This window comes from Lepidochelys olivacea (assembly GCF_965140295.1).
Source record: "Lepidochelys olivacea isolate rLepOli2 genome assembly, chromosome: 14".
NCBI lineage: Eukaryota > Metazoa > Chordata > Testudines > Cheloniidae > Lepidochelys > Lepidochelys olivacea.
Window position 1 is genome coordinate 30051895 of NC_140424.1, and position 15455 is coordinate 30067349.

General features: G+C 52.8%; 1 protein-coding gene and 1 pseudogene across 2 annotated transcripts in view; one reads left to right on the top strand and one right to left on the bottom strand.

Moving 5' to 3' along the window:
• LOC311531267 (C-type lectin domain family 2 member D-like) overlaps positions 1-15455 on the bottom strand; it is a 193174-nt pseudogene that overhangs the window by 45601 nt on the left and 132118 nt on the right. The window lies entirely within an intron of this gene.
• Positions 6475-11735, top strand: LOC311531263 (C-type lectin domain family 2 member D-like; the record flags this gene model as incomplete). The annotated part of the gene is given in 6 exon segments (XM_084648535.1): positions 6475-6534; positions 6536-6569; positions 7673-7774; positions 8930-9093; positions 9848-9951; positions 11585-11735. Coding segments are annotated over 6 exon segments (615 nt in total).

A 15455-nucleotide genomic window follows, 5' to 3' on the forward strand; every position in this document is an offset into this window, starting at 1 on the left:
GGGATCAGCACAAGAATTGTAAGGTGGGTGAGGAACCGACTGAAGGGGAGAAGGCTGAAAGATGAACTATGGGACCAGAGGGAGGTTCCTAATGGTGTTCTTCAAGGATCTGTTTTGGGATCCATCTTCATTAATCTCTTTACTAATGGTGTTAACACGAAAAGTAGGAGAGTGATAACAAAACTTACTGATGATAAAAAGCTGGGAAACGTGGTCAGTACAGAGGAGGGTCGGAATCTTACACAGGAAGATCTGGATGACCTTGTAGACTGGAGTAACAGAAAAAAGATGAAATTTAATAGTACCGGGTGCAAGATCCTGCAGTTAGGGTCTAAACATAAGAATTTCTGTTGTATGCTGGGGGCTCATCAGTTGGAGGAGACAGAGGAAGGGCGAGACCTTCATGAGTTGGTCGATTACAGGATGATGGAGCCACCAATGTGATGTGACCCACGAAGAAGGCAAATGTAACTCTAGGATGTATCAGCTGAGGCCTTTCCAGTAGAGATAGAGAAGCATTAATGACATTGTATATGGCACTGGGGGGCCCTCATCTGGAATGGAGGGTCTGTCCTATGAGAGGAGAAAGGGAGAGCTGGGCTGGTTTAGTCTAGCAAAAGGAAGGCTGAGAGGGGATCTGATGGCTCTCCATAAATACATCGGGGGGTAGACACCAGGGAGGGTGAAGAGCTGTTCTACATAAAGGACAATGTAGGCACAAGAACAAATGAGGATCAAGTGGCCAAGAAGAAGTTTAGGCTGGAGATTAGAAGGTTTCTAACCATCCGAGGAGGGAGGTTCTGGATCAGCTTCCAAAAGGAGTTGTGGAGCAAACAACTTTATTAGTTTTAAGATAGCTTTGGACACATTTGAATGTGATTTGCAGACAGGGTTGCTTGTGGTGGGGGGGGTTGGACTGGCCAACTCTGGGGTCTTTTCTGGCATATGTCTTATAGTCCCAAGTCTCATGCTTCAGAGCTTCAGCTGGTCACCTGCAGGGGTCAGGAAGGGACTTCTCTCCCCCCCCCCCCCCCGCCCCATGTATTCTGGTTTGGGGGTGGTGTTTGTTGTTTGTTTCCATCCTCTGAAGCATCAGAGTTAGCCCTGGCTGGAGGTGGGACACTGGATGGGGTGGGCCAGTTCTCTGGAGTGGAACCAAGCTTTCGTTCTCTCAGGAGCTTGGGTGGCTGGGTCTAATGCTGGGTCACATGCTCAGGGTTTCAGTTATTGCCATATGTGGGGTTGGGAAGGAATTTTCCTCCAAATCAGATTGGCAGGGAGCTAGGGGGTGTTTAGCCTTCCTCTGCAGTGCGGGGGGCAAATCCTTTGCTGGGACCAACTGGGTATCTCTCCCTTAATCAGTTCTGTTAGAGGCACCTGCTTTCCAGTTCCAGAGGTCACTGATCAGCCCCAGCAGACGACCCCCAGCCAGGGGGCACTGGGAAGTTCATTTTCAAGAGGATTTCATGGCTCATGATGAACTGGGCATGCAGATCCCTTAGGTAGCTCCGAAAATCGCTGCCTGGGGAATGGAGATACCTGGCTAGTGGGGCAGAAAAAAAAAACCCAAAAACCCCAAACCCCACACCTCCCCCACTTTTTAGATGGCTTAAAATATTGAGTAAAATACTTCCCCTGTGGCCTGTGCAGTGCAAGAAATTTGATAAGCATTTATGAGACTTTAGGACAGGTGCAATTTCTATAAAATTGGCATAATGGCTGTGATGGAGCCTCACAGATGAACTCCATCTCCATAGAGATCACTCCAAGTGAGTGTCAAAGGAACCCGCTTACCACCCCACTGTGTATCTTGTATCTGCCACAGAAGGAGTGACGAGAATCAAGAGTTGTCCGGGGTAACCTAGGGCCATAACCGCAGGGGGGTGAGGTGGGATTGAGGAGTATTGACAAATCTCTGGTGGAGGGAGCCAAGGCCTGGGATAGCCGGGAGCTGCAGGTTGGGCTTGAGGGGCAATGAGGTGTTTGTCTACACTGAGACAGCTCATAGCCTGACATGGTTGTCCAATTTGGTTCCTTGTTCAATCTTTTTGCCTTCATCCGTCTGCCTGCATGGGCAGCACAAACTTCCATGCACTCAGCCCTTTAACCCAGCCATGGGGCTCTCTGCTTGGATTGTAGATTTCAACCATGCTTCGTGCCTTGCTGTGAACATCACATTGCAGCTGCCATTGGGAGATGCTGTTAGGGGTCACTACAGAGCAGCGGATGGCCAAAGAGCCAGTCCCCTGCTCCCGACAGAGCCCCAGGATGACCCCAAGAGCAGCGATGTGGGGGAGATGGAAGAGGAAGAGATGGGAGAACAAGAGGACGAGGAGATGGACGTGGATTAGAACATCGCTCTGAATCTGATCTGTATAGTGCTGGATGTGCATATGGACCATAGGATGTGCCCCTATAGGAGGGGCACTGTTTACAGACCTAAACCTCTCAGGGATTTTTTAAAATATATTTTATTATTACGTTCTCCTTTGCACTTACAAGCTTTGAGCAGATTTGGGGATTAATGAATGTTCCGTTTCCAGTGATGTTACTGTGTCGACAGCTCTGGGATTCGGACACGATACGGGTACAGTAGGGTAACGTGCATCAAATCTCTTCAATCCAGATAGCGTGATCCGAGAGCAGACGAACGACCGGCAGGCTTTGTGCTGACCTGGTGTGAGTCAGAGCAGCCTTGAGGCTGCTGTAACATTCTGCTCCCCATAGGCCCAGGAGCAGAGCACGTGCCGAGCCTTCACAACAGCCAGGGAGATGCCTTTTGCAGGGGAATTTTCAAGGGCTGTTTACACCCATTTTAAATCCCCTTTGCCTCCCAGAGTTACTTAATGGGGCAGAATGTGACTGACTTCAGATTTTTCACAAATTGGCTGTTTTCTGCGGAAAGTTCTTTTTGTTGTTTTTTTTACCACCACCCCCAATGTCTGAAAAACAAAATATTTGCACTAAACCAAAAACATTTCAATCTGTAGAGCCTGCTGGGATGCTGCAAGGGAGCTGTGGTCCAGGTGTCTCATGTCCCCATTCTGCTCTGGGGGGGGGGGACTCTCCTCATTCTGGTTGGCTGGACTACATCTCCCATGAAGCACCATAGTCAGAGACACCCACGATACAGCTGGCTCCCCTCACCTTGAGGAGAGACTGTGGTGCACTGTGGGAGATGCAGTCAGATCAAGAAACCACCAAGCCTCCTGAGAAAAATGCACCATGTTATATGTTGTTTCATGTCATGAAATATTTCAGTTTAATGTAATCCTACCAGGGTACCATGTGGCCTCATGGCAGCATTACATTGAACTGAAATATTTTGGTTTTCAACTTTTTGCCTAAAAGTGTAACTTTCTGTAGAAAATTTCAGTGAAAATTATTCCCCCCCCCCCGCATTTTCATCAGTTTGCCATGGTGGGGGGACCCACTTTTTCCAACCAGCACTGCCCGTGCCATCTGCTTACCCAGCTGAACCCTAGAGGGAGGGTGTTACAATAGCTGGAATGGGGGTGCAACAGTGGGCATATCTCTGTAAACACTCCTGACTGTGCAAAGCTGTTTGAATGGTGGATTCTTGTTCTTGAAACACTGGAGATGAGAGCTGGTCGAAATGTTTCAATGGTTTTTTCAATAAAAAGCTTTTTTTTCCAACAGTGAGATTTTTCATGCACAGTTGTCGACCTTTTTGTTTGTTTGCCAAAAATAAATATTTTAATACTTTTTGATAATTTCCAAAACGCAGAGCAAAAATACTGGTTTGCTGAAAAAGTGGATTTTGGCAAACAAAATAAATAACTGTTTTGGATTAAACATTTGAACAAAAATGAAGAAAAGTGGGTTTGTTTCAAACACATTGAAATGAAAACAACTTTGCCACTGTGCATGAAAATGGCTTTTTGTATTTTGACCAGCTCTACTAGAGGCCACACTGTTAACAGTCTTCGTTGTTTTAAAAGATATATCCTAGCAGGGGCATTAAAACCTGGCATTGGGATCTGAACGCACTGTGATTTGTACTTCTGTGCAGTATTGCTACATATCAGACGTTTCTATTCTTCTGATGATTTATGACACTGGAAAGCAAGGGATTGTGTTGTAGAAAACCCAGGGTTTTGAACCAGATGCTTTTAAGATGAATGTATTTTTTATTTTGAGGTGTAAAAATACACTTTTATTTGTTCTGTCACCTTATTTATTCGGCTCTGTCCTTTGCCCACCCGTCTCTCCACCATCTGCTTGGGCTTTGACACTTAATTCAAACAATTACACTCCCCTCTCCTTTCTCTGTAGCACAGTTCCTAGTCCAGTCCCCTTGCTCCCTGCTGGAAACGAGCGAGGGACAAGCGCTGGCAATCAAAACAGCCTGGGTGCAGTTAAATAGACCAAAGTGTTGCTTAAAAAACACCCTGTTTCCATCAATAGATTGGGCTAGTAACTTTGGGCTATTGGTGCCAGAGATAAAAGCTGGCAACCCTTTGAGTCATATGGTCATGCCCCCAAAACCACCCTGCTTCTGCCAGAGCTGGACGTGAGTGTCTCTTTAACCGAGGCACTGATTTCGTGGGGGGGGGGGGGGGCTTGACCCCTGCTCTGCCCCAGGCCCCGCCTCTTCCCAACCCCACCCTCCCCAGGCTTGCCCCGTCCTCCCCCCTCAGCACCTCCTGCACACCGCTGAACAGCTGATCACAGGCAGAGGGGAGGTGCTGGGGGGGCTGATCTTCAGGTGACCTGCAGACCAGAGCACTAACTCGGGGGATATTTCATGTTTTATGTGGAGTCCCAGCTCCTAGAGACAAGTGAGTGGGGGAGAATCTCAGCTTTGGTTTAAAAATTAAAGGAAGTTTGTAGCCCTCAGCGTCATGGAGAAAGGCCTGAAAACGTGCCCACAGGCTGTAAAACCGGGCAGCGGAGAAACAGGCTGTATCCTTGTTTAATACCTTGCTGATTTTTAAGCTAATCTCTTGATTTCGGGGGGCAGGTTTGGGCCCACCCATGGGTGCTCCGGGGCTGGAGCACCGTTGGGGAAAAATTAGTGGGTGCTCTGCACCCACCGGCAGCCAAGCTCCCCGCCCCCCCCACCCAACCGCCTCCATTCCTCCCCCTCCCAGCGGCCCCTTCTCTGCCCTCCCCAAACCGCTGTAGCAAGCGCTGGGAGGGAGGGGGAGGAGCGGGATTGTGGGGCGCTCAGGTGCCGGGGCAGGGATTTGGGGAAGGAGTCGGAATAGGGGCAGGGAGGGGGCAGAGTTGAGGCGGGGACTTTGGGGAAGGGGTTGGAAAGGGGGCGGGGGTGGAGCGGGGCGCGGGCAGAGGGGGGTCAGCACCCACCTGCCCGGCGGAACTTTCCCTAGCTGGAGATTGGAGCTCTTGGGACTAAGATCCAACCCCCCCCGCACTGCCTGAGCGCCCTCCCCCTTTGCTGTCAGCCCAACCGAGATCACTTTAGCAGCCCATAGTCGGAGGGGGAGGCAAACCAGCAAGGAACAGACCTGCTCTGCAGTGAGACCAGTGGAGATGGGGGGTCTGTGGGCAGGAGAGAAGAGCTGGGCACATGGAGATAAAGTTCTGCCCCCAGGGAGAGGGAATAAATCTGTCTGGGGGTGGAGGAGCAGGCGGGGTGCGGGAGGTTACAAACCCAACTACAACCCCGATGACGTGGGACCCCGTTTATTGCCATCTTGGCTCCTCCTTGCTGAAGTTCAGGATTACTATCACTCTCCCCTCGGGCACAACCGTCCTGCGTCTGACTCGGTCCGGCCAGCCCGGGGTCTTCTGCCTCCAGGAGCCGACAGTCCCGGCTGCTTGGAGGGAAGGGACCGGGAACCCGGCAGCAGACAGCTGGGGGGGGCTGGGGGGGCTTCTCCCGGAGAAAGCCTGGGGGTGCCCTGCTGTGAGAGCTGATCCCCAGCAGCAGGGACAAGTCTGAGAACCAGGCACGTCATTTTGGACTGTCCGAGCCAGCCAGCGGGCGGGGCGCTGGGTTCCGGACACGCCGGAGGACCCTCCCCCTCGAGCCTTTGCTGAGGGCAGAAGCGGGTCAGCAAGTGAAGTCACGGGTCAAAATGTTCAAATGTTTTATGGCAGGACTGTCACGCGTGGGTGGTGCCTGGCGGGTGGGGTCCTCAGCAGATCAGGTCTCTGAAGCCCTGGGGGATGGAGGGGCCATGGCGTTTAAGGGGGTTCAATCATCATGGCACAGCCTTTGGCTGGGGGTTGGGCTGCTGGGCAGGGAACGAGAAACCACAAATCGTGCCCCTCCCCCCCCCCGCCTCACTGACCTGTCCTGCTGGGTCCGTCTCGACTTTCAGATCGGCTGGAGAGCCCGGAGCAGGGTGTAGGGGGAAGCAGGGCCAGGACCCCCGCCCCAGCTCGGCTTCGCTGCTGCTGAATCGGACCCAGTCACAAAGAGGAGCCGACCCCAGCCCAGCGCCTCCAGCAGCGTGTGCAGCCCGAGCGTCTCTGAGAGAGACGATGGGGCCAGCACCTGGACCTGCTGGGAGCGAAGAGCCGCTGCAGGAGTGGCCTGTTGAGGAGACCTGGAGACCTGGAGACTGGAGGAGAGCCAGGTAATGGGGTGTCGCTGCCTGGGAACAGGCTGGAGAGAGACACTGAGGCTTCCCCACATGGGGCCAGGCTCTCAGTGGCAGCAGCCAGTGCCCAGCAATGCCCCGTCTGTGGGTAGCAGGGACTGGATCACCCCCAGGGGCTCTCAGGGCACCGATCCCTGGCTCACAGCTGCTGTCTGGCGCACACAGCGGAGGTCGTGGGGCTGTGCAGGGCCCTCCTGGGCTGGGTGTGTCAGACCCCTTGTGACAGCCCTGGCCCATCTCTGCCTGGTTCGTTCTCCCCCCTTCTGCTGTGTCTGGCCAGTGTGAGGCCCCAGTGTGCGGGGACAGGGGCACTCGGCAGTGTGGGCCCAGCCAGCGCTCGGCAGGGGGCAGAATGGGGGTGGGGATGGTGGGGGGGCAGTTGGAGCAAGGACAGGACATGCAGGGAGGACATGCAGGTCCTTATCTCTGTGCCCCTGAGCTCACCAGGCCTCCTGGCAGCCTGGCTGGGAGTGCCCAGGGGAGGGCACTGGGCTGAGGGGAAGGAGGGGCCAGCCCCAGCCTGCCTGGCCCTCCGGGCTCCTCTCCCAGAGCGTCTGAGGGAAGGAGCAATCAACAGAACGGTGCATGCTCGAGTCCAGTGGCTCTCAGCCTTTCCAGAGGACTGTCGCCCTGTCAGGAGGCTGGTTTGTCTTGCACTCTCCTAAGTTTCATCTCACTTAAAAACAACTTGCTTCCAAAATCGGACATAGAAATACAAACATGTCACAGCCACTATTCCTGAAAAATTGCTGACTCTCTCATTGTTGCGTATTTAATTATGAAATAGATCAATTGGACTATCAACGCTGTACCTTTCCGTGTATAGTCTATCGAGCAGTATAAACGAGTCATTGTCTGCAGGAAATTTTAGCTTGTACTGACTTAGTGCTTTTTATGTAGCCTGTCGTAACACGAGGCAAATCTCTCAATGAGTTGATGTGCCCCGTGGAAGACCTCTGCTTACCCCCAGGGGTACACGAACCGGTGGGTGAGAACCACTGTTCTAAGGCAGCTCCAGCCCTGGGGCTGTCGGGGAGACGTGTGCTTGCGGCCCTGCCGGAAGGGTCTTTCTGTTTCAGACCCTCGTCCTAACTGCAGGAAATGTAACTACAAGACATGTACAGTTGTGCTCGCAGTCGCCCTCGCAATCATGTTCTTAGTTCTTATCATTCTCCTGGCAGGTGAGTTCTCGCCCTTCCCTTCCCCCTCTCTGCACATCCCATTCCCCCTGGAGCCACCGCAGTCAGTCTCTCCTCCTGGCCTGTCTGGCTTCTGCCCCTGGGACAGAGGATTCCTGGGGGATGTTCCTCCAAGATCCTCCTCCTGCTCCCTTCCAGACCCCTGCACCTGGGCACTCTCTGTGTCGGGACTGACATTAGCTCCCCCAGCCCATCTCTGAGCACTCTGGGTCCAAGTCACTGTTGCCGGGCCCCAGGCACGGTCACTGATACCCGTGCAGAGTGGGGGTGATTGACAGTGCAGGGCAGCAATGAGCTGGGCCCTCTGCCTGCAGCGTGTCGCCCTGAGGTGCCAGCCTGGCCTTCCTGCATCCCCGGGTCGTGCCCAGTGCTGGGCAGGTGCTGGCGTGTCACTGAAAGGAGCCATGGAACGCAGTACGGACACCTCCCTTAACGCAGCATGAAACCCACCCATTGGTGACCTCGGCAGGGCAGGGTCTCGTCGCGCTATTGACGTCCCCGCCTGCACAGACAGCGTGTGCGAGCGCAGATGGCAGCTGCTTATGGTGACTGTGAACCTGGCTGGCTGCGCTGGACAGGCCGGGCAGCGGGCGTTCGGACTCCTGAAGGGAAGGGAGTTTGTTCCCGTCTTCATCTCAACCTACCTCTCCAGGGAAGCAAAGCGCAGAGCAGGAGGAGGGGGCAGCAGTCCAGGCTAGCAGAACTCCTTGGGGTACTAGAGCTGGCAAATCATGTTGAAGTTAATCTCCTACCCATTAATTATTGCCCCCCTGCTGGCCCCGTGGTAACTGTCCCCTCCCTCTGCAGCTCTCTGCCCACTCCGTGTTGTAACGCTGAGCTTGGGCCCAGCTCTCTGTCCTGGGCTTCATGGCATGAGCAGTTTGTCAGCTGCATCTCTGTTGAATGTGAACCCAAGAGAGTAAGAGCAGAGTCAGATAACCCCCCTCTGGGGCTGGATTCCCAGCGTCCTCCTGGCTCCCTCACGGCCTTTCAGTACCCACCCTGGTTCGAGGTGTCTCAGAAGCCTGGGGTGCAGGGGCTGATCTCCCCCTGTTCTCCTCGTTGGCAGGTGGCGGGTCTCGCTCACACCACGTGTCGTTGTCTCATTCTCAATGTGGAGACTTTAGTGTCCGTCAGCTGAACCGGGGCCCATTGCTGGCCCCGCATGCCCAGACGGCTGGATCGGATACCGAGGGAAATGCTACTATTTCTCTGAGGCCGAAAGGAACTGGACCTGCAGCCTGACCCACTGCTCTGTGCTCAGCGCCTCCCTGGCTGAGATCAACAGTGAGCAGGAAATGGTGAGAGATGCTCGAATTGCAACGTTCTGGTCTTGGCTCAGCAGCTGCTGCAGGAGAACCTGGGCTCGAGGAGCAGCTCTGAGTAAATGAGCTTCCAGCTGCTGAATGCCAGGCCTTGCTGGCTGGCCCGGGGCACCTCTAGTGTCCGTGTCTGATTGCAGGGATCACTCACTGTCAGCCCTCTCAAAAGGAGACCGCCCCTCTCTCGGGCTAGGCTGCCTTGAGTGTCTTCTGGGTGGCATGGGGCCAAAGGGGTACTGAGATCCCAGATTGACTTGAAGAGCCAGTGCTCTTGGGTAGCCAGATGAGGATGGGGGGGCTCCTCTTAGCCCTGGCCCCTTCTGACTGAGGATTTGGTGGCTCTTCTCTCATCCCTGGCCCTTCCCAGCATCCCTTATTGAGCTCAGCTGGGCTCTTTCCTTCCCCTTCCCCTTCCCCTTCCCCTGTGATGGGGAGGGGAGCTCAGTTGTTCTGTAAGGTGAGGCTTTGACACAGAATGTGGCCTTCTATGGAGAGGTGTGGGGGCAGCTTAGACCCAGCAGCACCCAAGAGCTGCTCCAGCCCAGGGCGGATTGATGTGAGGGGGACCTGGGTTTGGGATGGGAAAGTTAAAACTGAATTACCCAGAGCTGGGCAAGAGGGAGGCAAAAATCCCCAGCCGTTCCCTGAAAACAGAGCCTGTCAGCGTATCCCTGTGAGTCTCTGGTGCACATAGCCTGTGCTCTGAACCCACCTCTCCCTCTGCTGTTTTTAGGCTTTCCTGCTGCGCTATAAAGGCAGATTTGACCACTGGATTGGCCTCCGGAGGGACCCTGGGCAGCTCTGGAAATGGGCCAATGGCACCAAATTCAACAACCTGTAAGTCCTCTGTGAATTCCCTGGGCTTTGGGTCCCTGGTGTCTGAGATACCGAGTTCAGCCGACTCACCAGTCAGTGCTATGTACTCTGCGTATTAGTGATGGGTGGAAGCAAGTGTTGTCTGCTGGGAGACTGGCCAAAGCTTTCAGATCTGTCTGGCTTTAGTGGGGCAATCTGCGTTAAAGACGCCTAATAGTCACAAACGCTGAGTGCCTGGGGCTGCCATGAGAACGGGGGTACAGTAGAGATGGCCCAGACGACATCCCAAGAGGGATTTCAGTGGGATGTGGGTGTGATCAAATAACCAAACCCCAGCTGAGCCGATAGCAGGGTTTGACCCTGGACCATCAGCACTGAAAGAACGGCAGAGTAGGTCACGCTGGCCAGGGAGTGCCACTACATGTCCAGGAAAGTATAGAGTAAATTAGAGTAAAAATCTTAAACAAATCCAACTGTATCCTAGCATCTCTAAGAATAGAAATTCCACACTTGAAGAATAAGAATCTAGCAGCAGGAGTATACTACTGACCAGGATGGGGACTGTGAAATTCAGAGATTAGAGAGGCTACAGAAGCAGAAAACCGAATAATAATGGGGGTTTTCAATTATCCCCATATTGTCTGGGAACATGTCCCCTCTGGATGGGATGCAGAGATGCGATTTTTAGACACCGTCCGTGATGGCTATTGTGACGCCAATTTACCCAAACTGGGTAAACAGGCATCTCACTGGGGTGTTAACCCTGAAATCTGCCACCCTGTGGGCGCCCACCCCAGCAGAAGGCTCTGGGTGCATCATTGCCATCCCATCAGAGCTCGTCTGGGGTGATGCTGGTGGGGGAGCCATCCACAGCCATCTGCTCAGGTGGCTGTGAGCTGGGTTCTCCCTTCTCTGGGACAGATCTCACCCCGAGCCAGAGGCTGGTGGCCTGAGGGCAGGGAGATCCGGGCCTGCCCAAAGAGTAGTGCTGGGCCTCCTCCCAGCCCAGCACATGACTACTGTGAGTAGCCAGGATGGGACCATGGGGGAGGATTTGTCTGTGGGCCTGGATCCCACCCTGTTTCCAGGTGGGAAGCGCTGGCCTCCAGCTCTCACGGGAAGCTCTGTGTGAGTGGCTGGGGTAACCCCATGGCCGCTGGGTTTGTGCTGCTGGCATTTCACTCCAGCCGCCCGCTGCAATACAGCCTGTCCTGACAGGCCTCTGGCCTGAGAGGTGATGTAAACTGTCCAGGGAGCCCTGGACCCAGCTCTTCTGTGCGGAGTTACTGCTGCTCCTCGCCACGCTGAAAGTCACCTGGAACCTGCACCCGGGGCAGTTTGGGTGGGTTGGGCCTGCAGGGGCCCATCCAGACCCAGCTGGGTGTGCGGGGCTGGGGGAGGGAGTAGGAACTGGGTTAATACCCACCTGGCATAAATGCTCCATGGAGGTCAGTTGATATGAGAACTTTCCTGGCCTTGCTGTCCCACTGCCCCCTTTCTAGCTGGGGCCTGTGGCAGGTGCAGGAAGGGGAATCGTGAGGGGCTGTGAGTGCAGCAGCTCCCTGCACTGTGCGAGAGCGTCTCTCCCTGCCTGTGACTGATGGGAAATGTCCAACTCCTACCTGACACCAGCTCCCTGGCTTCTCTCTTGCAGGTTTCCGATAGGAGGAGGAGGAGACTGCGCGTATCTGAACGATGTGAATGGGGTCAGCAGCTGGCGATGCAGCAGTGAGAGACCCTGGATCTGCACCAAACCCGATGCATTTACAGAGGCACAGGAGGCTGCCGTGGTAGGGGGCTCGTAAGGAGAGCACTGTGGAATTAGTCCCGGAAAAGCTGGACTGATCTCTTTACAAGATCACATCTGAGCAATTCCGGAATATCAGGGAATGCTCTGCGCATCACTGGGCAGAGCACTGTGGATGCAGGTGAAAACCAGAGATGCTATTTGCACATCTTGTCCCCCCACCCGTGCCATCTCTTTTTCTGCCAGTGGAACGGCTCAAATCCAGCCTTTCCTACCCCTCCTCAGCTGGACCAGGAGCTCTGCCTAACTGAGCCAAGGCACCAGCCTCAGCTTTCGCTGCCCTGACATTCCCCAGTGGGATGATTTAACGGAGTCCCTTAGTCATGGGGCCTTTCTCTCTCTTTTTTTGTTTCAGTGCCAGCGTCCTGGAATCGTCTCATGGTGCGTGCAGTGGTGGCAGGGCAGTGGTGAGGGTGCTAGTCTCACTATACCGATGTGGGTTTTGGAAAGGTAGAGGGAAAGTGTTTGCCTACTCGCGACTCGTCTTCAGGAAGCTGCTGACTCATCCCTCCCAGCAGCCTGGAAGTCCGCAGGATTCTCAGGAATCTGAGCTCCCCGCAGTGTGTGACAGGGACGAGTCCCAGGCCCAGGGAACCTGAAACAGGAATCGAGACCCAGCCCTGGAGAATGGGGAAGGAGACCTGCTAATGGTGGACAGACGCTTGACCCAGGAACCCAGAGGAAGGGATCCATTAGGTGGGGACACGGGTGTGGCCCAGGAAACTGGAGTAGCATTGCCAATTCTCCAGGATGACCGGGAGTCTACAGGAATTAAAGATTAATTTTTAATTAAAGATTATGTCTTGTGATAAAATCTTCAGGAATACGTCCAATTAAAATTGGCAACCCTAAACCAGAATGGGGCGAGGGACCCATTAAATGGAGACAGACTTGGGCTGGGGAACCAGCTAGAAGAGCTGATCACTCTTACGATGCCCCTCAATGGTGGGGATTAGACTCGGCAAAACTTTTCATCTAAACCTTTTTTAGGTGAAAAATGCCAATTCAGCAGTTTGCGAATTCATGTCTGGTCTGCTGAATTGTTCACATCCAGCCCTTCCCCCCAGTTCTTAAAAAGTCGAAGCATTTCGTTTAGACACTTTCCAAACAAACCATTTTGATTTTTCAGCTTGAAACAATTTTTTGTTTAAAAATGTCCTTCAGTTTTATTTTAAAAATTCAAAAAGTTACAACCCTTGAAATGTTCCTGGGTCTTTTTTTTTTTTTTATAAAGCTTTTTGGTTCATCAAAAACTTGGAAAAATTTTAGTTTTGTTCACCCTGTTCTAGGGGCGGGTGAGGATTTTAGTGGTTATATTGTGGGTCTCTGAGTCTCCTTGTTGCTCAAAGTTTTCTTACTGTCACAAATGTATTTGGGATGAGGGCAGGATGGGCAAAAGCTTCCTAAAAGTGGGGGGAGGGGGCTGCTGGCAGCCAAACTGTGGCCCAGTCCCTGTGCCACCACTTCTCCTCGAGGTCCTGCCCCCTCAAACTGCCCCTTTCCCTGACGCCCCCCCCACGCCGTCTTTCTCCCTGAGCTCCCACTTCACGCTGCCTCTTGCCCCCAAAACACGCCCCCCTCCGCTCCTTTCTCTCCCCCCTCATCCAGTCGCTCACACTTATGGACAGTAAAAAGTGGTGGGCCCTGGTCTCCCCTGGATGAGAATGGGAGAGGATGAAGAACTCCTTTCAAATATAACTCCCCCCCACCTCAAAAAAGCACAATTCACCAGCAACAGCAAAACATGCACCTAACCAACCCGGGCCAGTCACGCTGTGTTGTGTGTGACATTCCCGTCCTGGGCCGGTTTATGTCTTTGAGAATGTGAACCCTGCAGGCCTGGGTGTTTCTCTGCGTAATGTGACCTCAGTGCTCCTGATGAGAGCCGTTGTTTGTAAATGTTTCAGTAGCAGACATATTTATCATTCATGGACAGACAGACATTTATTCATAATTAGAACTGGTCAAAAATAGTGGGGGTGGGGAGGGTCATGAAAATTGAAGAAGAAACCACTCTTCCCCCCCCCCCCCCGATATTCTTCAAACTTATTTGCAAATGTTTTTAATGATCAAATTTTTGTTTAGTTTTGGTGGGAAAAACTCCAAGTTCTCTCTCAAGGGGGCAGAGAAATCCAAAATGCTTTTTTTTAAAAGGGAACTCTTTTCAAATGATCAATGTAATCCAAAGTGGCATTTCTAGTTCAAAGGTTGCATTGTGAGTGTAAAACCATTTTGAACCAGCTCTATTACTGTATAACAAGATGAGTTTATTTGTCATGCTGCATTGTTTGGGCCAAGTTGCATGTGGTATTTCAGTTTTTGCACCGCTCTTCTCTTCTTGCATCTGCCCCTCTCGTAAACTGTGGCCTTAATCTCGGCCCTGGAAACCATTACGTGCATGTTTAACTTTAATGACTGCTGTGAATAATTCCATTTCAATGGGACAACTCTGAGGTTGGGTTTATGCTACGGCTCTATATCGGTGTAACTACGTCATTTATTTAATTTTCTTTCTTTTATTTGTGAAAGTTCTTGAGAGCTTAAAGCAGGTAAAATACATGAACAGGTTCGGACAGTCCAAGTTTGTCAGTGCAAAGTGACAGCAGAGATGGTATCTGCTAGTTTTCCATAAGTCTCTCAGGGGTACCCAGGATAACTTTGGGGATCTCTGTCTTGCATCTGGAATGTTCCCTGAAAGTGTCCAAACAGCTCAGAGATACAGAACCATTCCCTGGATCCATTCTTATAGCTGTCTTCCCCGGAAAGCAGTCTGGCAAGAATTCCTGTCAGCTCTTTGCTAAGTTATCTGCCAAAACACTAGAGTTTTCAGGAGCCGAAGTAGCCCTTTGAATCATGGTGAAATTATCCTCCCAGCCACCACCAAAATTGGAAATGGTGCCCCTGCGTGCACAGTACCCTACCATGCTCCCCCATAGGAGCTGCATTAACAGGCAACTCTGCAAGTTCTCTGCATGCCTCTGCAAGTGACCCCCACGCCTCTCCATTTCCTTGGCCACATGTATCCAGTCCCCATGCTGGCGGCTAATCCAGAAAAAGGGGGAAAGAGCTCACCACTGCGACCACCTGAGGGATGTGTTGGGCTGAGATCAGCTGGTTAAAGAAGGCAATAGGGACAGAATCGGAGACTTGAAGCTCCTAGAGTGACCTCTGACCTTTCCAGACCTGCCCTTCAATCAGACACAGCCATTGTAAAGTTGAATGTGATAGTAACTAGACCCATTTTAAACCCTTCACCACACAAGACAAAGCCCGTAGGATTCATCATGAACTATTTATTTCTCCTCCCCTGGATTCCTGCAGCTACCAGCCACCTTGGAGCTTTCCCTCGTCTCTCCCAGGCTGGGCTCACTTGATGGCAGGAGCTCAGCGGAGGGTCCAGCTTTGCTCTTTCGCTTCCATTCTTCACCTCTTTGGGTGGCTGCATTTGCAGCTGAGCAGCCTGATGGAAACACTGAGTCCTCTGTCTCGGCAGGCAGGCCCAGCCGCGAAAGCCAAAGACTCCCTGAGAACAGGGGGAGGTTCGCCTGAACTCTCAGGAGTGGAGGCTTGGCCCATAGGGTAGGGTTACCATATTTGAACTTTCCAAAAAGAGGACACTCCGGGGGGGCAGGAGGGGGAGCGGGGGGAGTTGTAGCCCTGCCCCCTATCTACTCTCTCCCACTTCCTGCCACCTGACTGCCCCACACAGAACTGCTAA